The 25,543-nt window shown below is 37.4% G+C and overlaps 1 protein-coding gene across 4 annotated transcripts in view; it reads left to right on the top strand.

Moving 5' to 3' along the window:
• Positions 1–25,135, top strand: part of LOC5564192 — an 857,608-nt gene extending 832,473 nt beyond the window's left edge. For all 4 annotated transcript variants that reach the window (XM_021845931.1, XM_021845932.1, XM_021845933.1 and 1 more), the window contains 5 exons: positions 22,602–22,700; positions 22,777–22,975; positions 23,045–23,223; positions 23,285–23,450; positions 23,511–25,135. In XM_021845931.1, the coding sequence (XP_021701623.1) occupies positions 22,602–22,700; positions 22,777–22,975; positions 23,045–23,223; positions 23,285–23,450; positions 23,511–24,412 (1,545 nt within the window). In that variant the 3' untranslated portion in view covers positions 24,413–25,135. The remainder of the gene's footprint in view (positions 1–22,601; positions 22,701–22,776; positions 22,976–23,044; positions 23,224–23,284; positions 23,451–23,510) is intronic.
• The last annotated feature ends 408 nt before the right edge of the window (positions 25,136–25,543 follow it).

The following is a 25,543-nucleotide window of genomic DNA, read 5'->3' as shown; positions in this document are numbered from 1 at the left end:
TGCCAACGTGCTCTGTATTATTTGGAGCAGAGAAGCACGTCTCAAACGACTCTGACGTTCATTCAAATAAAGTGTGTGAGAAAATTGCAAATAAATAACTTAACCTTAATAAGTATATTAGCACTTATTGTAACAATAGAAGATTGCAACGATTGTTGTCAAAAATTGTTAATTATTTTATTTGATACTAGTGGTCCCGGCAAACTTTGTCTTGCCATCAAATAGGCTGTTGCAAAACGTCATGTAATCCTCCATACAAAATGACACCTGAGTCTTCTCCCGTTTTCCCGATTATTCCGGAGACTTCCCAAATTTTTCCTTGCACGAAATTTGCGATAATTTAAAAGTTAGTATTTAAACTACACACTTAGATTTTTTTCACGAGCTCGGCTGTGCAAATCTCGGTTTCCTGATTTTAACCGAGAATGAGCTAACAATTTGTCCGGTTGCTTAGCAACGAAGCACGGTTTACTGATACTCGGCTTTTATTTACTGAGATGGCAGGAAATTTGTTTGCCGACTTCTCAGCTGTGCGGATCTCGGTTAAAATTAGCCGAGATTCGGTATTCTAATTTAAGTGTGTATCATAAATTTCAGAAAAAGAATAAATATCCAAACGTTTTTGCAATCTTTGCAAAGTTTCTTCGTATCGCCTTTTCTTCCTGCGCTTGATTCGCTCTTCTTAAGGCCTTTTGGTGCGTCATCACAAAATGGCTTCTTCCAACATCATTAACATATTCTTATGATAGTATTGGTATTTGCAACATCGATGAAAAATAACTGCTTATCACCTGATTTAATGGATAATTTATGCGAAGAAAAATGCTTCAGGTGGTATTTCAATATTTCATCAATACTTTCAGATACAGCATTATCAATTTAGCGATAATATACATGAGATTTATATCCTCAAAAAAAATCTCCGATTTTATGCCGCATTTCATTGCCTCACACAACTACACTTGTAAATAGAAGGTGCTTACCTTTTCCATAGTAATTCTGCAGCAAGCATTTGTGTTATGGATTTCATATTGCGTTCACTACACTTCCACTAAATAAATCTTTCACTCACTTTCCTTAAAGGCACACATTTCAAACGGGAATCAAATATTTATAAACTTTTATCAACCGCAACACTCAAAACTATTATGGCGGTGGTTTTCACTTGCTGCGAATCGACGCCGCAACCGCACACTGAGACATGCCTGTGTTTATAGTCAAAAAAATACAGAACTTTTTTTCTGTTGTATTGATTTTCAGTGCGGAAAGGTTGGGCAAAGCAAAGAAACTTGAAACTCATACGTTGTTTGCTTTTCGATTCTCTCAAATTACAGAAACCATCTCTACGAGCATAAAATCATACCAAGAGTTTATCAATTTGGACCACCCAAAATAATTGAAAAGCTCCACAGTGCGATGCGACGGGATGCGTCGGGACGCGTCTATCGTGTGTGCACAATCATCGTGATCGTTGAGCGCAGTGATGTCAGGGTTGCTATCTGTAAAATCATAGCATTTAATGTGTATTGATCACAAAAATCATTGATATTTTATTAAATCAGTGATCTTGTGATGGAAAACTATTTGCAAAATGATAAGTTTTAATAATATGCAGCAAATGTTCCGAAAACAAGCATATAACAATTGGTAGAAAAAACTGTCACCAACCACCTGGCAACACCGTCATCTCTTGCAAACATAAACCGTACCGGTGCATAACAAAAATATGCGATAAATCCAATATAAAACAGAGAAATTCCGTTGCCGTTCATTAAATTATAATGTTTTCTTTTGATATGTACAATTGAAGAGTTGATTTTGATTTCCAATACTCGTCAATCTACTGAATTTCCCATGTGTTTACATAAAAACATGCTTAACACAAATGTTATATTTTTTGTTTGTTTGTTTTGAAAATATACATGGAAAGGCGACACTACTACTATTACATCAATGATGATTCTAATGATTCTTTGAGTTACACGCCGCTTCACCTTAAGCCCTCGTTACCCTCTACTGCTCTCTGTTCTGCCACATACCGGCCACTAGCATTCGTCTTCTGGCAGCATTCGTCATGCCTGTCGCTCTCTGGCACTCTTCATCGAACAAGTCATTTCGTCTTCGTCGATACTAATCACATCCCGTGCTTCCCCAAACTTAAATATTCAGAAACTAGATTCTTCTCAACTGTTCGTCTAGCTGCGGGTAGTACTGACTAGTACTGACGCTTTTCCAGAGCATTATTTGAATCGTTTTCGTTTACGTAAGCCCTATAAATTTTTTGTGAAAGACCTTTCCGACAATTGTTATAATGCATTCTCTTTTTTATTATTGAAACATTTGTGCCTCTTCTCTTCAAACTGTTTTCGAAGTAGTTCACGATCTCTAAGCGATTGCAGCAAAACGCAACAGTTCCCTTTTTTTCGATTTTTTGTACGCATAGAACGAGTTTGATGCAAAGTTGCCATTGACTACTACTCTAATTTAGCCTAACCTATCAACAGGAAAAACCAAAACGTTTCAGCCATTTTTTTCAAGATAGCTTTCCGTCTTTGCAGTCAATGTTATGATTGATCAAATAATGTCCTTTGAAAACGTAGAAAACTTTAAGTTCATAAAAAATTACCTTATCGAATAGAGTGTATCCACTTAACCATGGAACAAGAAGTCGAGACAAATCCCAGAAGAATTAGAAGATCTTCTACCAGATCCTCAGCATGTTTTTTTCTGAAAAGCGTGTTTACCGCCCCACATAATTGATTTACTGAATTGTAATTCGTAGGTCTTTTCTCTAAATTTCACTACTGAACTCAAGAAACGCAAACGAGTCTGTACCCGCACACTTCCCTTTTCCGGAAAACTTATCTCGTCACTTCCTCACCAGAAAGTGCTTAGAAAATGAACATAAAACGCTGTGATTTTCCAGCCAGCCCCACTCAGTTCGGTGCACTACCCAAAATGGCACATTCACTTGCTGTCACATCATCGCATCGGTGTGTTCTCTACCGTCGTCGTCGTTATGGTTGTTGTTTGGCCCTGTTTTGATCCAAGCACCACGACTCCAACGAAGGAAAGTTGCCTTTTCTCTGCTCGTGCAGGAGAAGACTTTCAACAAGGCATTCTGCTCATGGACGTGGTCAGGATTTCCTTTCCGATAATATATTTCCGAAGTATTTCCACAAGGGAACCAACCAAAATTCCCCCAGGAATTTGAATTAGGATTCCGGTGGAGATTTCTCGAGGATTTATCCTTAGTCATTCCTCTGGATGTTTAACTTTCTACAAAGAGTTCTTCCAAAAACTTCTCAGTGTATTGTATCTGAGCAATTCTCGCAAAAACCAGGCCGCCATCGGCATCCATCGTTAGAATTCTAATTTTATGTCACTGATCGCTAGTATATGCTAAAACTTAAGGGTGGTCCTTTCGGTTTTCTCAAATTGGTGCACCCCTCGTACGCCAGCTAGCTAAAAAAAATGTGAAAAAGCCCATTTTTTGATAAATCTTAGGTGTTTCTTCACGTGATATGTCTCATATTTCTGTTGAAACACATAGCAAACTTAGTGGCATCGTATAGAGGAAGGATATAGCTTTCATCTGAGATTAAAAAAAATTGGCTGCCATTTTTAATTTGGCCGCCATCTTGAATTTTGTTAGAAAACCCGGTTTTTCACCATTAGCGCATCGCTCGTTTATAATTCTGAGGCCACCATTAGAAAGCTAAGAAAAAATTACATCAGAAAGCTAAAAAAAATGCCGAAACCCCCTTAAGTTTAAGCTTACACCAGCGATCAGTGACATAAAATTGGAATTCTAACGATGGGTGCCGATGGCGGCCTGGTTTCAGCGAGAATTGCTCATCTAATATGATGTTTTATATACACAAGGCGTGAGTGCATGAAATTAATATTAAAGTTTGTTGCAAATATACCTCCGGAAACTACTCCAAAGATGTTTCTATTATTTTTCCCGAATTCCAAAAATATTTTTGTAAGAGTTAATCTTGTATGAATCATTAAAAGTTTTCAACAGATATCTTCTAATATTTTCTCTTTAATTCCTTCAGAAATAAGACTACAAATTCCTTTAAAGTTTGTTTCAGGGATTCTGTTTCAGGAATTGAATCCAGATTTTTACAAAAATTGTATCTCTTTTTTGTTGTTTTTTTTTTTTTAATTTCTTCATTAGTATCATTCGAAACATTACATTCATTTCTTATATCTAGGTGTTCTGTGTTATTACACAACACTATCATCCTAATTTGGTAAAACAAATTTAAGATTTTATTAACATTTTCTTAGCAACATATTACATTACATTTGCCGTAGCAGTTCAGATTTTTACAGCTGAGTTGATTTCACCTGCTTGTAAGAGAAAAAAAACGTTTTCAATTCACTTAACCTAACTTAATCTAAACATATAACGCATTAATCGTGGCAATAGAAGATGGTAACGATGTTTGCCTGAAATTATTAATGATTTTATTTGACATTTGTTCCAATGTTTTAACATTGGATATTCTATGTAACTCATTGGTACTTTACCAGGGAGGAAGCTTCAGAATCATTTTCAAAATTTTATTTTGAATTCTCTGCAGAGCTTTCTTCCTGGTATTACAACAGCTAGTCCATATTGGTACAGCATACAACATGGCTGGCCTGAAAATTTGTTTGAATATCAAAAGATTGTTCTTAAGAAAAAGTTTTGATTTTCTATTAATAAGGGGATAGAGACATTTTGAATATTTATAACATTTGGCTTGAATGCCCTCAATGTGATTTTTGAAAGTTAAATTCTTATCTAGCATGAGCCCTAGATACTTAACTTCATCTGACCAATTTATTGGAACCCCTCTCATCGTGAAAGCATGTCTACTTGTAGGTTTCAAATAAAGTGCTTTCGGTTTATGTGGGAATATTATTAGTTGAGTTTTGGAAGCATTAGGAGAAATCTTCTATTTCTGCGAGTATGAAGAAAAAATATACAAACTTTTTTGCAATCGACTACAGATGACACGCAGGCTTCGTCCTTTGGCGGAGTGGCCTGTATCATCCGCAAACAAGGATTTTTGACATTCCTGAGGTAACTCAGGTAAGTCAGATGTGAAAATATTGTATAATATTGGTCCCAAAATGCTGCCTTGGGGAACACCAGCTCTTACAGGAAGTCTTTCAGATCTGGAGTTCTGATAATTAACCTGAAGTGTATGATTTGACAGATAACTTTGAATTATTCTAACAATGTATGTTAAAGTTTTTTTTAATTTTACAATCAAACCTTCATGCCAAACACTGTCGAATGCTTTTTTCTGTGTCTAGAAGAGCAAGACCAGTAGAGTAGCTTTCAGATTTGTTGGAACGGATCAAGTTTGTTACACGTAAAAGTTGATGAGTGGTCGAATGTCCATGGCGGAATCCAAACTGTTCATTGGCAAAAATTGAATTTACGTTGATGTGGACCATCATTCTGTTCAAAATGACCTTTTCAAAAAGTTTACTGATAGAGGAAAGCAAACTGATTGGACGATAGCTAAAAGCTTCTGCAGGATTTTTGTCTGGTTTTAAAATCGGAACAATCTTAGCATTTTTTCATTTGTCAGGAAAATATGCTAATTGAAAACATTTGTTAAATATATCAACTAAAAATGATAAGCTACTTTCTGGAAGTTTCTTGATGAGGATGTAAAAAATTCCATCGTCGCCAGGAGCTTTCATATTTTTGATTTTTTTAATAATAGTTCTCACTTCTTCCAAATCAGTCTCACAGGCATTTTCGAAAACGTTCTCTTGGTTGAGAATATTTTCGAAGTCCTGAGTAACTTGATTTTCAATTGGACTAGTAGGGGAACACGGGGCAGTATGGACACCCTAAGGAATTTTCCTATTTTGACTGTAAAGACACGAATATTATACAGTATTCAAAGTGCAGTATGCTTTTTAGAGTTCTCAAGCATTTGTTAAACATTGTTGCAAAATTTTGAAAAAAAAAATATTTTGTTTGCAAAAATGGGTTTGAAAAAAGCTCATATTTGGTAGCCACCATCAAGCTAGCGGGGCAAAATTGTCCCACGATCATTCCCAAACCTCGAAAAATGAAGTACACATTCAGGAAACCATAGCGATAGATCACTGTGCCACTGAAAACATGATTCAAACCAATTTACGACATTTTTCGTAGTGTTGCCTTACATATTGCCTCCAGATTAATTTCAATACATAACTGACGATTTTCAACCGATTTGTGGTTCCGAATCATAATCATTGCATTGCATTCTTAATTGTTTTTGGATAGTGTTGTGTATGAAGTTACATTTCTTTTTCTTTAAAGTGTCAGCTCTACTTTGTCACTCGGTGTCCATATTGCCCCAACAGTACAGGAAATTTTCATATAAGTTTTTCAGTGTCTCAAAGTAGCAGAAAAAAATCTACTATATTTTTGAATTTAACATAAATAATTGAAGATTCAGTCAAGAGCTACATTTTCGGTCAACTTGCAGTCATTTGTCTCTGAAACCTTATTTGGTGAGGTGTGAATGTTATAATTTTTAAATCCAATAAAATCATGTTCCATTTTTTGGTTTAAAATCAATGTATAAAACATTTTTTCTGAAATTTTAGTGGACAACTTACTTATTCGACAGGCAACTGAAATATTGTTTGCATCTAAAGTGTAAAATTATTCGCATATGCGAAGATACAGGGGGTGTCCATTCTGCCCCTGGTGTCCATACTGCCCCCGGTACCCCTAGTCCTAAATTGTACGCACTTTCAAACTGCATAGCAAGTTTTTTAGCTTTTTCGCAATTAGTTAGTAATAATTTGTTTTCCTCTTTCAATGCCGGTATTGGCTTCTGAGGTTCTTTCAAGATTTGAGATAATTTCCAAAAGAGCTTAGACCCAGGGTCCAATTGAGAAATTTTATTTCCAAAATTTTTGTTTCTTAATTGTGCAAAACGTTTCTTGATTTCTTTCTGCAAATCCTGCCATATAATTTTCATAGCAGGATCGCGAGTGCGTTGAAATTTTGCCTTCTCCTCACGTTTTTAAGACGGATTAAGAGTATAAGATCATCGTCTATAATCATGGATTCAAATTTTACTTCACATTTTGGAATTGCAATGCTCCTGGCTTCAACAATGGAATTTGTTAAAGTTTCAAGAGCATTGTCAATATCAAGTTTTGTTTGTAAAGAAATGTTAACATCAAGATTAGAATCAATAAATGTTTCATATATATTCCAGTCAGCTCGAAAATAATTGAAAGTGGAGCTGATAAGATTGAGATCATTTGCCTCTGAAACCTTATTTGGTGAGGTGTGAATGTTATAATTTTTAAACCCAATAAAATCATTTTCATAAAAGTTTTTCAGTGTCTCAAAGTAGCATTCATGGGATATTTGAAATGTAACAGGGACATGATCAGAATCAAAATCAGCATGAGTAATTAATTTACTACAAAGATGACTACTGTCAGTTATGACCAAGTCAATCGTAGATGGATTTCTAGAAGAGGAAAAACATGTAGGGCTATCAGGGTATTGAATTGAGAAATATCCTGAAGAGCACTCATCAAATAAAATTCTGCCGTTGGAATTATTTTGAGAATTATTCCATGACCGATGTTTGGCATTAAAGTCATCAATTATAGAAAATTTTGACTTATAGCGATTAAATGTTTGCAAGTCAGTTTGGAGCAAATTAACTTGCTGTCCAGAGCATTGAAAAGGCAAATAGGCAGCTATGAAAGTATATTTACCAAGCTGTATTTCAACAGAAACACCCAAAGTTTCAAAAACTTTAGTTTCAAATGACGAAAACAGTTGATGTTTTATACGCCTATGAATGATGATTGCAACTCCCCCACATGCCCCATCAAGTCGATCATTACGATAAGCAAAAAAGTTAGGATCTCTTTTGATTTAAGATCCAGGTTTTAAATACGTTTCGGTAATAACTGCTATATGCACATTATTAACTGTAAGAAAATTAAACAGCTCGTCCTCTTTACCATTCAGAGAACGAGCATTCCAATTGAAAATATTTAAGTTATAATTTGGATCCATTGGAAAAAAACATAATCCAATAACAATTTGATTAGTAAATTTTACACCTACTTGTACTGAATTTTTCTTGTGAGTCATAGTGGTGGATTTTCCGTTAGAATTTTCGGTAGACGTCTTCGCCTCTTGGCGGAATAGATGTTACCTGTGGCGGTAGGGTTTTTTCCATTTGATTTGAAACAATTAGAATGGGTACTCATAGTACGAATAGGGGAGGAGTTCAAATTACCTACTACGATATCGGCAAAGGATTTTCCGTGGGTAGATACATTCGAAATTAAAAGATTCGAACGGCTACCCGACGGATTAAAATTAGTTTGTGAATGAGCATGATTATGATCTTCCTGATGGGTATGATTCCTAATCAAGCGATTGTTAACTGATAAATGAGTATTGTTCCCTGTCAGAGAAATTCCGGAATCGACCGTTATCGTATCTTTCATCTGCCTGGCACGAGCCTCAACGACTCTCCTGCGTGAAGGGCAATCCTAAAAATTTGATTTATGTTCGGCCCCGCATTTCGCAATTCTTCACTGGACAGACGTCCTTAGCGTGAGAAGAACCTCCGCAAATCATGCATTTAGCATCCATGCGACAATTGTTTGTACCATGACCCCACTTTTGGCACCGATGGCACTGAGTGGTAATTTCCTCCAGGTTTCTGGAAATGTTCCCATGTCACACGAACATCGTACAGAAGTTTTGCTTTTTCTAATTATTTAGATCTTTTTTGTTAAAGTGAAGTAAATAATATTCTTGAGAAAGCCCTTTCCGAACAATGCCAGATTTGGTTCTCTTTTTCATAATGATTACTTGGACTGAGGAAAATCCAAGTAAATCATTTATATTATTTTTTTACTTCTTCTTTCTCCAAGAACTATCCAAAAAGATTATCATGATGCAGTTCCATAAAAAATATTAATGCACAAGACATCCCCTGGCTACGCCCAATGATTCAGCTTGCTGCTTTTGGGCGGAAGTTGAGACCGTTTCACTCGAGAAACGGTCCAAGAGTGAAGCTCATTTGGGAAACAGGACGGATGGTGAGAAGGCGGTTGACGATAATCAGCGTGCTCTCACTCGAGTCGATGCAGATAACTGTAATGGCGATGACGTGCGGCAGTGACTGGAATAAGTGTGACAACGATGAAGACGGCCGTAAAATGGTGTCATAGACATTAAAGCGAACATTTTCAAGAAAGTTTACTACTACTGCCTAGAAAATATGTTTTAGGATGGAAGATTGCATCAGAAAAGATCATCGCGGCACGCAGTTTATTGGCAATAGAAACTGCTTCTCGTCACGATTTTTAGAGTTTTTAGAATATGTCAACGGTTCAAATCTTGCTTGAGGTGAGAATGAATTGGAGCACAAAGAACACAAATCTTCAAAAGCACAACTCTGGAGAAGCAGATAATTATTCAAGCTGACATTACCCCCCCGTGCAACGCGAACACAATTTTTTTCTGCTCTTGAAAGTTTGAAAACTACCCAAAGCAATAATATAGTACTCCTCAGTGCTACAAAACCAGTACTTTATAGTGATACAAAAACGGTACTTTTCAGTGCAAGTATTTATACATATTGATCTTATTTCAATCCTTGTTTGGACCCATGCCTTCGATTTTTCGTTGTAACCGTAAACAAAAGCTAGCGGTGGTAATCCTTAATGGACACTGTCTTTTTTACTTATGACGACAAAACTGAACGTTTGTTCAAAATCATCTTGAAAAGTCTCTCAAGTGACTATAAGTCACCTGAAGAGATCAAAAATGGAATAAATGATTTATTTGGATTTTCCCCGATACGAGTAATCATTATGAAAAAGAGAATCCAATCTGGCATTCGTTGGAGAGGGCTTACTCGAAAATTTTGGTTCACATTGGTTAACTAAACTGATCTAAATAATATTAAGCGTTAGAAAAAGACTTATGTTCGATGTCCGTGTGAAATGGATTCCTGAAACGTGGAGAAAATTTTCAGAACCCCGCTCAGTGCCGTCGGTGCCAAAAGTGGTATCATGGTAGCAAACATTGCCGTATGGATGCTATATGGAGGTTCTTCTCACGCTAAAGACGTCTGCCCTGTGAAGGAAAATACCAAAAAGTTTGTATGCGCAAATTGCGGAGGCAACCATAAGTCTAACTTTTGGGATTACCCTGGTGAAATTATCTGAGGATGTTTTAATTTTTGAATCTTTTTTAAGGACATTAATCCCAGACGACAAAATCTGAAGTATATTAGATGCGCCAGTATTTGTCACCTAGAAAAAAAAACATTTTTTTGAATTCTGGAAATACATCAAACAAAAGCTTACAATCCATGTTTTGCAGAAAAAAAACTAAAGTATTTCTTAGCCATCATAATATAAATTCTAGAAAAACTTGCAATCGAAAATGAGATAACAATAGTCCACAACATAAACTATCAGTAATGCAATGAAGGACTCCGTCTCCATTCCGAAACAGAAGCTCAAAACACGCCATAAAATTCATCACAAAACACAATAACCGAAAAGCGACTGCAAACAATCCTATCTTTTCTGCTGCGGAACACTCCTTCCTCCTTGGAGAATACCTCCTCCGATATCGTACCCATTTACCACAACCTATTATAGCCTGATGGTCGCCATTGTTGATGCTGTGGTGGTTGCTTGTTTTTAGCATCAGCCCGCCTTGCAGACTCGCAAAAAGCGGGAGATTCTCCTCCGAATGGATGAACTTTTTAGTGCCTTTCTTCGGACTGCTCTGGTCTCGGTCTCAAGTGCTCAAGTCGGGATGGCCCCGACAGTCAACAGGAGATGCCCCTTAATGGACCTGTTGAATTAGTTAGCTTTTAATTAATAGATAATTTCGCCTTTTGCTCACCGGGTAATTACGGGAGAGGGATTCGCCTAACGAAGATCACCTTGACTGAAATGGGCCGGGGTGGGAGGATTGCTGGTTTTTGTGCTAATTTATTCATTGAACGAACAAAGGCAGATAAAATGGATGGGTTGTCTTGAAAAGTCGGCTTTCAACTATATATGTTCAATAAGAAATGCATTCCACGGCTGAACTATAATTTGTTTTGATATTTTTGAAGTTCTTTTGTTTCAAGAAATTGTAATTTATTTTGAGTATCGATTTGAACAGATGAAACAGCACAGAATATACTGTGGAAAACACATGATGCAAAACCATTAATGTGATAATAAAATCAAACTCCCTTATATGGAATCAGGTTTAAGGCTCCAAAGTAACAGCCGATCAACTCGTGAAAAAATAAAATCAGCTTATTAGTGCAAAAAAAAACCAGGGTAGTTTTATCAAAAACAATGACTCCTTTTGAAGGATAACAATCAGGTCTCAATTTTCTGCACAAGCTCTAGAAATTGCAATCATTTGGTATAAGGTTTGATTCAAAATTATAATTGGAAGAATCACATTTCATATATTCAGAAAGTATGTTCGAAAAGAATAAATTTTCTCCGTTCTATTAATGATACTTGGTGGGGTACTCACCCTTCTGATACTATAACCCTTTATAAAACAACTATTCGTTCAGTCATGGAATATGGATGTTTCACATTTGGTAGTGCAATTCAAACTCATTCCTCAAAACTAGTGAAGATTCAATTTCGATGTTTACGAATTTGTTTGAAACTAATGAGTTCAAATCATACTCAATCCATCGAAATAGTCAAATAGTGTTTAGTCTATGGCTTATTTACACGTAAATAGGGGGGCAAACAGGGGTATGAGATTTTACAGAATTTACGTGTTTTGAGTAAGTATCCGCTAGATTTTTGCAATTTATCCTTGTAAATTCATTACCACCTAGCGTTGGGAGATTTTGAATCGATGTTTGTAGCACCTGAAATCGGGTGAATCGCCCAGGTAACAATTTAATGCTGTATAAACGCTTCTATAACTAATCCAAAACAGCCTTTGTTTGAACAGAAGTTGAGCAAAGACTCTATACTCAATTATTCAGCTTCTAAACATCTAATTTTGGCGATTTTATCCAGCCTTAAGCTGATTTGAAGCTATTTGGGAAGCTGAATAGAGGTTTAACATGCGCTTATACCGAAATCCTTTGAATGTCAACGATTATATTTTTAGAACAGAAGTCAATCATGCAAAGCTTAAAAATCGCTTATTCAACTTTTATTCAGCGATAAATCAGTAGATGTCCAAAATATTTACATTTTTTTTGTTTGTGAGGGTATTCAATGGCGCTGGCAATTCCAAATACACAGGAAATGTATATACTGAACTTCATATGTTTTGATTAATAATTATGAACGGTTGAGAATTGAACTGGGGATCACTGATTTATGGCCACTCACCTTGTCATCTACTCCACATGAGGTTGTATAAGCATTACTTGATGCGAGAGCATAACTTATTGTCTTGTCTGAATAACGGCTTCAACCTGTTTGATTCAAGGTTGAATGAAGGCTAGAAAAGCGATACTAGGACTTCGCGAAAATTTTTAGGATAGCTGTCAGAAATTTGTTATGAATAGTGTGTCTGTGATAATGTAAAAAAATACAAGTTGGCATCTCAATTTATATTTTAATATGCTAAATGTTGTCATCGGAACTTTGAGGTAGTGACAAATACGGTGGAATGTACTATTACAACGCGAGCTTAAGCGCATAACGAAATGAATTATATTGGAGCATAGAGATTAATTTCAATAGCACCAGACTGTGTCCTCGAAATAGGTGAGTACAAATATCAACATTGCACTGTAGTAAAAATAACTGAGAAAAATTAATAAACATACAGTACCCAATCAGGTATACATTAATATAGTTGATGTAGATTATGTTCATTAAAAATATGCGATTCAATATATGCATATTGGTTGAATACAATTGAAAGCAACCAATGAACAATATAGATATGCACAATATTTTATTCAGCTTGGTGTTCAGCATTAGGTGTATCGCTGAATACGAGGATTGAAAAACATCTTTCTTCAAACAAGTGTTCAGCTATCACCGTAATCAGCCATATACTAACGTTGGGCGTTTTTGAATCGATGTGCCGAAAATCGATGTTTGCTTTCCGATTAATCGATTTTTTGAATCGATGCTTGAAGCTCCTAAAATCGGGTGAATTGATTCTCTTCATTCGATTCTCTTCATTCGATTCTCTTCATTCGATTCTTTGATTCGATTCAATTTGTTGAAATCGTTAAATATTTCATAATGAATTTTTGAAAAAGAAGCCATATTTTGAACTAATCTTGAAGTAGTAAATCTGTTAGATTGACTTTCGAAACTGATTTGATTGAAAGATGTTGAAATCGTATGCAAATGCAATTGATCTCAGTTCAAGCTTCATTAATGTAAATTTTTATCCGATTCAAATCGATTCGAAAACATCGATTCAAAGGATTCGATTAAATCGGTGAATCGATTCGGCAGTTCAAATGTGAATCGATTCAGTAACATCGATGTTTTGGACAGATTTGCCCAACGCTACCATATACACCATTAATCAGCCAATGTTCAGCCATTACTCTTGCTGTTCAGCTATCATTGTTAATTGGTGATTTTCTTCATTCGATTTTTCAATTCGACTCATTTTGTTGAACTTGTTGAATTTTTCTTAACGAGCAGATGAAAAAGAAACCAAATTTTGAACTAGCCTTGAAGTGGTAAGTCTGTTCTATTAAGTTTCCAAACTGATTTAATTTAAAGATATTGAAATCGAATGTAAATGAAATTGGTCGCATTTCAAACTTCATAAATTTTAATTCTAAATCGATTCAAAAACATCGATTTAAAGGATTCGATTGAATCGCTGTATCAATTCGGCAGTTCAAATTTGAATCGATTCAGTAACATCGATGTTATAAACAAATCTGCCCAACGCTATTACTACCACGCTTTTCCTCTGTGAAAAAAAAATAAACAAACAATACAAAAATATAATAACGTAATTTCGAGCACACTTGATCATTGTTCACGGGTTTTCAGTTCTGTTTTCTGTAATGCTGTCAATGTCTAATAACTAATTGCAGAAACACAAGTAAGACGGTGAACCTCGTTAGCTCATGTACCGAAATTTTCCAACAAATGTAATTTAAGTACTGAAATCTATCTCTGAAATAAAAAATCGGGATATCCCATGTCGGGGTAAAATTGATTACATGTCAATGGGATTATTGTTTGTTTTGCAAATAGGGCTACATACCTAATTTGAGTTCCCTGAATGGTGACATGGTGATCAGTTTCGCCCGGATTTAAAGTACATTAAATACACCCAGTCATTTATGGATTAAAATAGTATATTTTAAAGAATTTTTGAAAACACAAGAATGTTTAAGTAATCTTGAAAAATGACATCTAGAAATGCGTGTCATAGTATTTTTTTAATCACGAATCCTAGGATTACACTACCGAAGATTCATGACAACATGAGTTCTACAAATGATATATGCAAGGAAAATGTCACACTGAAAATGGCATCACCGAAAACGATTTCGCAGTCAAAATGTTCATAGGCATGTTCAATACAGCATAATCAACAACTATCCATAGATAATGCATAATTTCCTATGAAAATTGTCTTGCTTTAGGCGTATTCCGCTGTTCAAGGTGTATTTAAATTTAAAATAACTCAAAATGTAAATGACTTGTGAGGATTCGGCCCTAATGCTTAGGGCCATGATTTAGGTAAACAATGATAATTTCAATATTGCCGAATAAAGGAAAAATATTTCCTAAAACATTTTTTAATCCTTTAATCCTGAGCGGCTTACGCAAAAAATTTGACAATGTTGATTACTAAATTATTTGTTGCTAATTTCTGTTATTCTGTAATTTTTCTAGGGATATTCTGATGGAAATGAATCTCACGATTAGTAAACTATTCTTAATATGTACCTATCGAAATATTTGAAAAAGACAATTTACACCGTCTTCAGCCATAGGCTGCACAGACTGAACATAACGAACATTAGACAACGGAGACACGGAACGACCAATGGACCAGTGAAGAATTTGATGAAAAGTTTTCTCCGACTGGGGCGGGAATCGAACCCACACTCCGTAGCACAATACGCCTAAACGACTGACGCCGCTAATCGCACGGCTACGAAGCCCACAATGAAATATTTGTAAATCGCAAATAACAATGTTATCACATTTTTTACAGACATCGTGTCATGATAAACCAGCTAGCGCATGTAAGACCACATACATGTCAGTGTCCAACCTATATAAATTTTGTATTTCTGCTGAGAGTTTATTAGACCAACCAGCCCATATAAACATAACAGACACATCAATTTTCCGTAGTCATATTTTCTTGCACTTCAAGACTCATATAAACGCGTCGCTGATCCATCCAAAAAAAAATTGTCGAACAGTGTAGGTCAGCAATTTCCATAGTGCCGCAAACAGATATCACTATGGATATTTTCAAAAACATTTTAAATTATTGAGTGACAAATATATAATATTTCGAACGGTTCAAAATTTGAAACCGTTACCATTCATTGAATGAGAAAGATTTAATTGACATCCTTTACTAATATGACTCACCTTCCATATTCCGTCCAGGTGTCCGAGATCGATCTGATTCCATACATAATCAAAACTATAATAGTTTTGGGCTTTGTGTTCAGAATTTTGTGCAATTCAATTCAGGAATGATAAGTTGTCGTTTTGTCAATTTTTAAATTCGAGGCTAAAATTAAGAGTTAACTTAACGAGGAAGTCAGCTCATCGCCCTCTAACGCCGTACTATTACTGCTATCATCTAAGTTTCTGCTCTCACTTCATTCACATGTTCATCGAAATACCGATTCCACCTTTAAATAACATTACCTTAATCCCTATCCCGATTCATTTCGCTTCGCAGCAAGCGATGCGATGCAGTGAGTTGCTTGTAAAACTTGAACAAATTAAGACTGTAAGTACATACAGTCCCGTGCCAAGGTTTTGGTTTTCCTCCTCAAAAACATACAAAAGATTTCTGTCCATATCTCTGTGATTAAAATCTTGGTGCATTCAAGAAACAATGAGTTATTCTTGCTTCGGAGGTATTTTGACATACATATTTTTTGAATGTTTGTAAGAATTTTTTGGCTGAAGCCGTGATATTTGCACGGGAGTGTAATCAAAACTACAATAGTTTTGGACTTTGTGTGCAAAATTTGGTGCAGTTTAGTTGAGGAGTGAATTGACGATTTTTTAAATTCTAAAATTTGAGGCTAGAATTAAGATTTAACTTAACGTGGCAGTCGGTTCATCGCCTTCGACCGCCGTACTACTACTCCTGTCACATTGGTTTTCTGCTTTCACTCCGTTCATATGTTTATCGTGGTGCTGCCTTCCACCTTTCAATAACCTCACTTTATACATTATCCCGATACAATTCGCTTCGCAGCATGCGATGCAGTGAATTTCCTGTAAAACTTTGCGTTTTTCCTGAAAGTTACATTACTGCTTCATTTCTTGCCACTCTACATTTTTCAAGCGGCGCTTCTCATCCCAAAAAGGATTGTCTAAAATCGCGTGTAAATTCAGCGTTCCGTCCATGTCTTTCCACGAATTCAATAGTTTCTCATGCTGCGCTGTTGATTCTTCGGCTGGTTGAGATTCGTATAAAACTTTAATTCACCGTTATGTCCTAGAAACTTTACAAAGTAAACCATTTGAATAAGCCTTTCGGGAGGGGTTTAACTCGGCTAATGCCGTAACAAATTCGAAAATCCCTGCACAGGCCTTACGCACATTCGCCCGGAAGCAACTCGAAAGCTTATCCTTACCGTATAGATATAGAGACATCGTTCTCCGATCCAACCAACGGAAACTCTATACATGTAGTGCCAGTTATGCGGCAGTGCAAATGCATTGGCTTTCCCATTTAGGAATGGATAAATGATGATAAAATATATTCAACTTTGTGTGTGCGACCGTTCGGAGTGCGGTCTAGTTGATATGCATTTCTATAATACTATAGCTCAACTTTCTAGAGCTATCCCGAACACAAAAATCTTTGAAAGTGAAAATTAGTACAATATTAAAAAATATAAGTTTCGGCCTAGAGTCACTTTTTTTTCTCTTCAATATTTTGTCGTTGCGCCCGTGTGTCTGTTCAACGTTTTGACTTTCTACCTTTTGTCATAGATTCAGAATCATACCATTTATAACGAAAAGTCAATAGACAAAACACCGAAAAACAAAAGGTCGATATTACAAAATACCGAAAATAAAAATAGAACAAAAGGTTGTAGCGCTCGGCAAAAACGATTATCTTTCGACCCTTTGTTCCTAAGCCAGATCCATGGGGAACACATTCAAAAGTTTAGTCGGGAAGATAATCGGCATTTGCTACTAGGAACGAACCGTTTTGTCTGGAAACTGTGTGATCTAATCTAATCTAGAATCAATTGAACTATAACCGTTCGGCAAACTTTGTACAAAATTCATTGGCGAACGAGCATGTTCAAGGATGTGTGGGTGTGCGATAAAGGGCTTCGGCAAATACAGCCCGTTCAGTAGTAGGGTAGAAGCACCGATTTTGTTTAGCGTTAGTGAAAATTTTAATAGCAAATATAGTACAAGTCCTCTATGTACTGCAACTGAGAATACGTCTAATGAATCTTTCAATTCGTATTATGTATGGAAAATATTGAAAATAAATCTTCTTTTTCGCAATAGAAATCGCGTTGGTCAAAATAGGCTATGAGAACTGAGAACCAATTTCGGCCACATTTATATTGTTGGCTCCTAAATTGGTCAATCATATTGTTTTCTAATTAGAGTGGCCAAATCAGTAAAATTGTAGCAAAATTAGTTACAGAGGAATTAAAATCTCAAGCGGAGTAAATTGTTTATATTATTTGTCTAATAAATTTTCATGATTAAATGCATGCACTAAACATGAAATGAGTTATGTCAAATTGCTTTCAACTATGGCTACAATTGGCGCTATGGTCAAAACCGGTGCTTCTATCCTAGTTCCTGTTTGATAATGGCTTTATTAGTATAGCTTGCATGCTGTTCGAACTGAATCGAATTCAACCCATGCCAGGCTGAAAATGAGTGCTGAACTGCAGCGATATACCTATATGTAGATGACTTTGAAGTATTTGTTGGATCAGTGAACGGTAAAAGGTTGGTAGGGGGGATCTGGTAAATCTGGATCAAACAACGAGCGTTCGGTGCACAATCGCACACATTAAATATTTGATTCATAAGTGTGCTCATACATCCAGAAAGCCGTTCGATAATGCACTTGACAGCAGACACGGAGCGCTCATCAAACGGAATATCTCCGCAGGGATAAATCGTTTCATGTGATGTTTGAGCAGATTCTCTATAGAACGACGATGAATAACCGATGAACGTTAAGTTCTTCGTGGTCTCTATTTATGGGGAAAAAATGATTGGTACCAGGGTTATTGTGCAATAAAGTATTATTTATATTTTTATTATTATATATTTCTAAAACCCGTGATATTTTCAAAAGATATAAAAAAAAAAAAACAATTTTGACAGCATTGAACGAAGCATATATCTTTTTTGGGATCGTCCATTAATCACGTGGTCATTTATGGCCCATTTTATTAAATTCCGCTCCAATCCATCCTTCCCAGCTGCTTTATTGCTCTTGAGCTGTTTGATAGCAGTTAGCAGTCTCCCTCATTCATCGTACTGATAAAGTCATTCATCCTGCTGTCTTGGTTTTCCACCTCTGTGCCATTCAAGTGTTCATCGTAGTGTTGCTTCCACTTTTCAATCACCTCACGTTCGTGCTTCGAAGTACCTCCATCCTTATCCCGGCACAAAGCCTTTGCGGGATGCATTGAGTTTCTTGTAGCACTTACGCGTTTCTTGAGAACGACACAGCTGCTCCATCTCTTCGCACTCCAACTCTAACAGGCGACGCTTTTTATCCTGGCTGCCTTTGCTTCTGTTTGTATCGTTCCACGGGTAGCAAGAAGCAAGCCACTCCTCGTCGAACCAACCGTTCCGTTGATTTCCTTCCAATAACTTCAAACCGATTTTTCCGTTAGTTACACGGAAAATAATATATGTACCAGAAAAAATAAGAAATTTTATGTTTTTAAAAGTACCGCAAAAATTCAAATTCTTATAATTGTCAAAAATCGGTAAGCCTCTTTAATTTAAGAAAAAAATAAAAAGAATTGAGTTGTATAAAAATAAAAATTAGAAAAATCAAAATCCAAAATTCATAAATTTGCGAATAAAAATAAATCAATGTCCAAAACGTGCATAGATCGATTTTAGATAGCAAAAAAATATACTTAGATCCATAATAAAAAATTGGGTATTTGAGGTTTAATTGATGCTTTGACACTACTCCAGCAGTCCTCAAGAGGGGCTTCGATGAGCTTTAAGACTTTGTGTGTAATCAATTCCAGACTTCGGGTAGCTTGAGTCGTTTCAGATTATACCGTGGCGGGCGCAGGTACCGAATGTTATTCACCACGGAAAGTCTTTGGCGCACTTAAACCATCACAAGGGAGAGGTCCGATTCGATGTTTGCGCCGTGATAGGTTCTGACGTCGATTATATCCGAGAAGTGTCATCCGTCAATCAAAATGTGGTCGATTTGTGATTCAATCTGTTGGGGTCCAGTCTACGAGTACCGATACGGGAGACTGTGCTTCAAGAACCATGAATCATCCTTAAAAAAAAGCATGACGTTTTGCGGAATCCTAAAGTTTAAATACACAGTGATTTTATATGCTCATCACTATTATCGTAACTGACGACGACTTTGGTGTGGTATCCTCCAAAATAATATAATGATTCCTTTGTGAACTTTACCAGGGATTACTTAGCTGTACCCTTCAGAGAACCTTCAAAATATTGCTTTAGAGACTCCTCAAGAAATTTCTTCGAAAAAATCCTAGCTAAAATTCTACAGGACATATCATAAATAATATCATAAAGTAATCATTAGGAAAATTTCCGAAGGAATGATTCGAATAAATCTACAGAAATCCTCAAAGAAATCTTGTAGGATTTCTTGGAGGCATTCTTCAAAGAACTTCTTGGAACTTGGAATCTCTGTAGAAATTAGTTGAGACATTTTTGGATAGGTTCTGAAAAAATTGTTGAACGAATTCCTTAATTCCTTAATTCCGAGCCACTCACGCTCCATCTTCCGCGCACGCAATTTGGCCACCGTGTTTTGCTTGTCAGTGTGGTGTGGCGCCTTCCTGGCCTCAAAAACACGTAGCTCAGCCCGCTTCATGGTCTGCTGGACGAACCACTTCGACGAATTGTCCTTTTTGGCCACATCTCGGATGAAAAGGTTCGGGTTATTTTTAAAGTACTGCCTTATCTTCCCCACCTTCTCTGGGTATTCCGTTTTCAGTGTTCGGCCGCTTCCAGTGCACCGCTCGATGGTCTTCGTCTCCTGGAACATCGTCCCAACGCGGGACACGGTGGAATGGTGGATTCCAAGCCTTTTACCGATCCATCTGTGCGGATGACCAGGATTATTGATCACCGCGCCCAAGATTTGCTGGCGTAGCTCTTCTTTTATCGAATGCATCTTGAAAACTACTTGACAAATATTGCGATAATTTTGCACCCATAAACATAATACTCTAAACTAGTATTACCCAAAATTTCATTCATTTTAACTCTTGCCATAACGAATTCGTGGAGGAATTCAAAAAGTAATCGTTGCAAACAACAAACAAACAAATGAATTTACCCTTGATCTGCTGAACAACTTTGCCCACGACACCGACATTCTAGCTCATCAAGACTCAAGGTACAGACGATTGGAGATTTTTTTTATATAGCGCGATGAATTTTCAATTAGATGTTTCATTGCCAGATAACTCTTGATCTGCTGAACAATTTTGTCGAAGACATCATCCTTCTAACTTATCCTAATCTCAAGATATTGACAATTGAAGAAAAAATGTTACTAGCTTTACCTAGCGGATAAATTTCCATTCAAGTTTGTCACTGCTAGATACCCTCGATCTGTTGGACACCTTTATCGAAGACATCAACCTTCTAACTTATCAGGGTTTCGAGATATCAAACACTGAATAAAATTTGTTACTAGGTAAATTTCTAGGGGACTGTCTGAAAAAAATAGAGAAACCGTAAGTGCAATGATGGTCAATTTGTCGATCGAATTCGTGAAGTTATTATATTTGAATATGTTGAAGCTATATTAGATGAAATTATTGACGAAATGTTTGGCAATATTTACAATTAACAGTCAAGAATAATTCTTATTAAGGAACTCCTTATAATATAACATAATATATATATAAAAATACTTGTTCGAATACTTTAAGAAAACTTTAGAACTCTAATCCACATTTCAAGAAATTTATGATAAATCAGACATAATTTTGAACGACATTCTTTTATAAATTTCACAACCATGGGTTTGTTGCATTTTTTCCGATAAATTCAACATACCTTGTCTATTACTACATCTCTAAATGCTGCTAAAACTCATTTTCTGAAATTTGATTTGATAGAATATTTGGAAAAAAAATCGGGATATACAACTGGACGCTTCAATTTTTATAAATGTGTGAAGTTTGTAAATTAAGTATGGTAAAATGTTAACTTATTCAATCTTTAGAATACCAGATTCTGACTTGGTAATTAAAGGATCTTGAAGAAAAGACTCCAATCACTTATATTAAATTTGGCTCGACGACAATAAAAAGTTTTGAAATTCTTTTGAGTGAACTGAAACTTAAGAACGGAACAGTGCCATTGAATAGAAAATCCAATTCGTCAACTTCATTGATATATCCAACTGTATATCAAACTGATCAGCTTACAGGTCATGAGCTCAATCACCACTACACCGAAACCAACACATACAACACAACAACAGAACAATAAAAACTACAGTTACAACACAATAACCGTACGTACTTTAAAATAGACCGCTTCAAGTAGTGATTTCTTTTCTAGTGTTCATAGAGTGTTCAATTAGAGTTCCTGATATACATATAAAAAAATCCTCTAAATATGCACCTAAACCACCAAAAGCAACTCTACTCTGCAAAGTAAGCAAAGTGCAATGCCATCTATCGCATCTTCTCTTCTCTAAACAAAACTGAATGCTGATAAATCGAAGCGCAACACGCGGCGTTCTTGCACAAAGTTCGTCTGCTAAGGGTAAGCTTATTTTCTCTTTTCTCTACTGTTGTTCTATCTGTTTACTCTAATAACCACACTGCTACTAGTTTTTAAGCAACCGAAGTCTAAATTATAGTTGTTAAGTATCGAAATAACAAACTAAACTAAGTACAATCTAAGGATTTAAGGCAGCTTCATGAACCAAATCGTATATGTATGAATGATTACTCGATGTGAGTCAAAGTGTTCAATGAGATATCATAAGACTGAAAATGTAATGTGTTGTGAGACAAAATTGCTAGATGTCGTCTAACATTTGTAATAATTGGCGTGATAGTTCTAAGTCCATCCTAATTCTAAAGGCAGACTCTAATTTTGAATGTATGTTTTCTTCTATTCCTGCTCCTTTTTCTTTTCCTAACCATTGCCGAAAACAGTGTGCCCAAGGTCGTGCCGCATGGCTGGAACGCGGTAGGCGATGCAGCGTGCAAGAAACACCCGCCTCCTGCCATCGACGATGGGTCAAACGTAATCGAGTAAGACGGTCTACTGCGATGAAGCGTTTGCGGCATAGATTAGAACACGTTTCCCTTTCTTTGAATTACCTTGCAGATACAAGACTCATCCGTTGGTGGCTCCTCGGACGATGAGGACTTACTCGGTGTGCTGAGAGGCCCCAGTTCATTCGCCAATGCCTTCCTTTACGTAGGTTTAGGTACGATAGCAATTGGATTAGTAATAGCGTTCGTCGGAACCGGCGAGAAAGGATTCAAAACGGTTGAACTAAGACTAATCGGACCATCGTTAATCGGTAAGGCGGGGCGCGGGAACGGAAGAACTTGTGACTTGAGGGACCGATGATGTTTCTTCCTTTTTCCAGGTCTCGGCTTATTTTGTTGTATATTGCGAATCCTGTTTTGTATATGCCCGTCACACTGTTTATCATCTAGTCGTAAAGCACGAAATAAGAAAAACGCTAAAATAGATGCCGATCACCGAACTTCCCTGCTGCGTGGCGACAGCAAACGAGTATCGATAGCACGCGGACCTCACATACCGGTATGTTTAACCTAGATGATCTGTTTTAAAACCCCTAACCTTACCTCGACCTGACTTATAGACGAAACAGCCACAGATCTACCCCAAGTCGATAGTGAAAACAAAGACGTACGAGGGTGTAGAAGCACTTCGGCAGATAGCAACCACTTCATTGTTCCTTCAGAACGAGCAGAAAGTATCATCAAACCGCATAGTCCCAATCATCAAAGAACCGGAAAAAGGAGAAGGTAACTTGGGTAGTCTTTACCCTCAGTCTCGAGATATCTCATGTCCTCTTCTTTCAACAGAACCACCTTTAGAGCTGAAGAAGATTAACTCCCTCAAGGCTGATACACTTAGTGTGATAGACATCGTTAGTATATCGGATGGCGAAGATGACGCAGAGGATGACCGAAGCCACAAGCACCACCCGCAGGCCGGCAAGGTTTCCGACACTCAGGTGATAGACCTTACCGGTGAGGACGACCATTCGCATCCGGTTGATTCCCACCACCAGCGAAAAGACAGTAAGCTTCGAAGGCAGCGAACTTCGGTGAATCAACAGAAGTCCGATCCCGGTGCGTCGTCACTGTCACCGCCCGGTGGCAGTGGTGCCAGCTCCGGCGGCGGAAGTCTGCTGATGGAAACCTCGCTGATGATCATCGGTCCGACGCCGGTGACTTCACCAACCAAACCAATGCAACAATCAACCCTCACGGTACCGATGACCACACCGCTGGACGGAGCACCAAGGTCGTCCGCTGGTAGTGGTTCGCTGCTGACAGTGCTGCCAACACAATCAACCTCGTCCACGTCCGCCTTCGGAGCGATCGTAGCTCCCAGCATAAACAACAACCACACGCAGGTGCCCGGATCACTATCACCGCTGCCGTCGACCTCGTATCAACCTAGTGCGGCAGCGCTTATGTCCCACATTTCCCCTCTGACATCACCGCACAACATTTCCGGTCTTACACACAACAGTAGCAGTAGCAGTAGCAGCTATCTCCTATCGCCTCCGCCCGTAGGGGGCTCACATCTGGGCGCGTCGGCCCTCTCATCGCCTAGCCCCAATCAGTACGATCCGCTCACGCTAGGTACCAATACAGTCACCACGACATCCCCATTGCTACAATCACCTCCATCAGCCGCGACCACTACCAAGAACGAACCGGAACTAGTGTTAAGTCCAGCGAAATTAGGACAGTAGGCTATAACTATACAAACACAATATATAGAGAACAGAGAGACAGAGATTTTTCCTATATGAAAACTTATTAGAAGAAAAACGGAAGAAGACGAGCAAACAATACAACAGAACAGGGCTAACCAATAATGCAACAAAACAACAAGGAGCACAAGGAAGAATTGATACGAAAACGGACGGAAATGAAAACCGAATACTGACGAACGCGAACTAACAGAAATGGATAAACCAGTACGGTAGGAGGGGGACAACTTGAATCCACAAGATGGAAACCCGTAACGACCAATCAACCTATCGGATGAGACAAATTCAGAGCGCTTCACTGCAGATGTGGACGGAAGAAGTAGGGTAGAGCCTAATTTGATACACTGACGATATTTCCAAACTGTCCAAGCTCTTAGGTGGTCTTGTGAAGATATTTTTTAAGACTCTTTGAGAGATCATCACATTTTTTTAAAGGAATTCTACAAAATTTTCAGCAGAACTCCTGAGGAATCCTTAGCATGGCCTGGGCGCAAATTTTTGATAGATTTCTCTTAATATGCTTGAGTTCCAAAAATATCATCAGCGAAATTTTGTCAACCCACGCTCGTCAAGGCCTGCTACAGCTGGTCAACACCGTCAAGCTAAAATCGCTCCACACCTTTTTGCTCCAACTAGCATGGTGCAGGTCTAATGTCCATAGATAATCAGTTTATTAGAGTTTTGTACATGATACATTGGTGGTACACATGATACATGATGCAGGCGTGGACCTTTTTCGATCGCAGTTTCTTCTTGAAGGCCTTAGTCAGTAGGGCTTCCACAGATTATGCGCCTGTCTATTTCACCAATAATTTGTTATCATCTACCCGCAACTATCCGACTGAAATCCTTAACCTCGAGCACATTTGCCACCGTTTCAAACGTTCTCCTAATAATATCAAAGTCCGCGAAGCACAGATTTTCAGGATCTCGTGAAAGTCGTACCTCGGCTTTTAAGCCTGGCTCTCTGTATGACACCTAGCGCAATATTGAACAACAGGTCCATCACGCTTCGTAGCCCGCTTGGTCATAACATCGACTACCATTTTGTCACTGGAACAATAGCGAACGTTCACCACACCATTGTTCACCAACTTCTTCGCGTAATTG

Source organism: Aedes aegypti, chromosome 2, assembly GCF_002204515.2.
Source record: "Aedes aegypti strain LVP_AGWG chromosome 2, AaegL5.0 Primary Assembly, whole genome shotgun sequence".
NCBI classification, from domain to species: Eukaryota; Metazoa; Arthropoda; class Insecta; order Diptera; family Culicidae; genus Aedes; species Aedes aegypti.
Note: the sequence above shows the minus strand (reverse complement) of the source record. Positions and strands in the feature narration are given on the sequence as shown.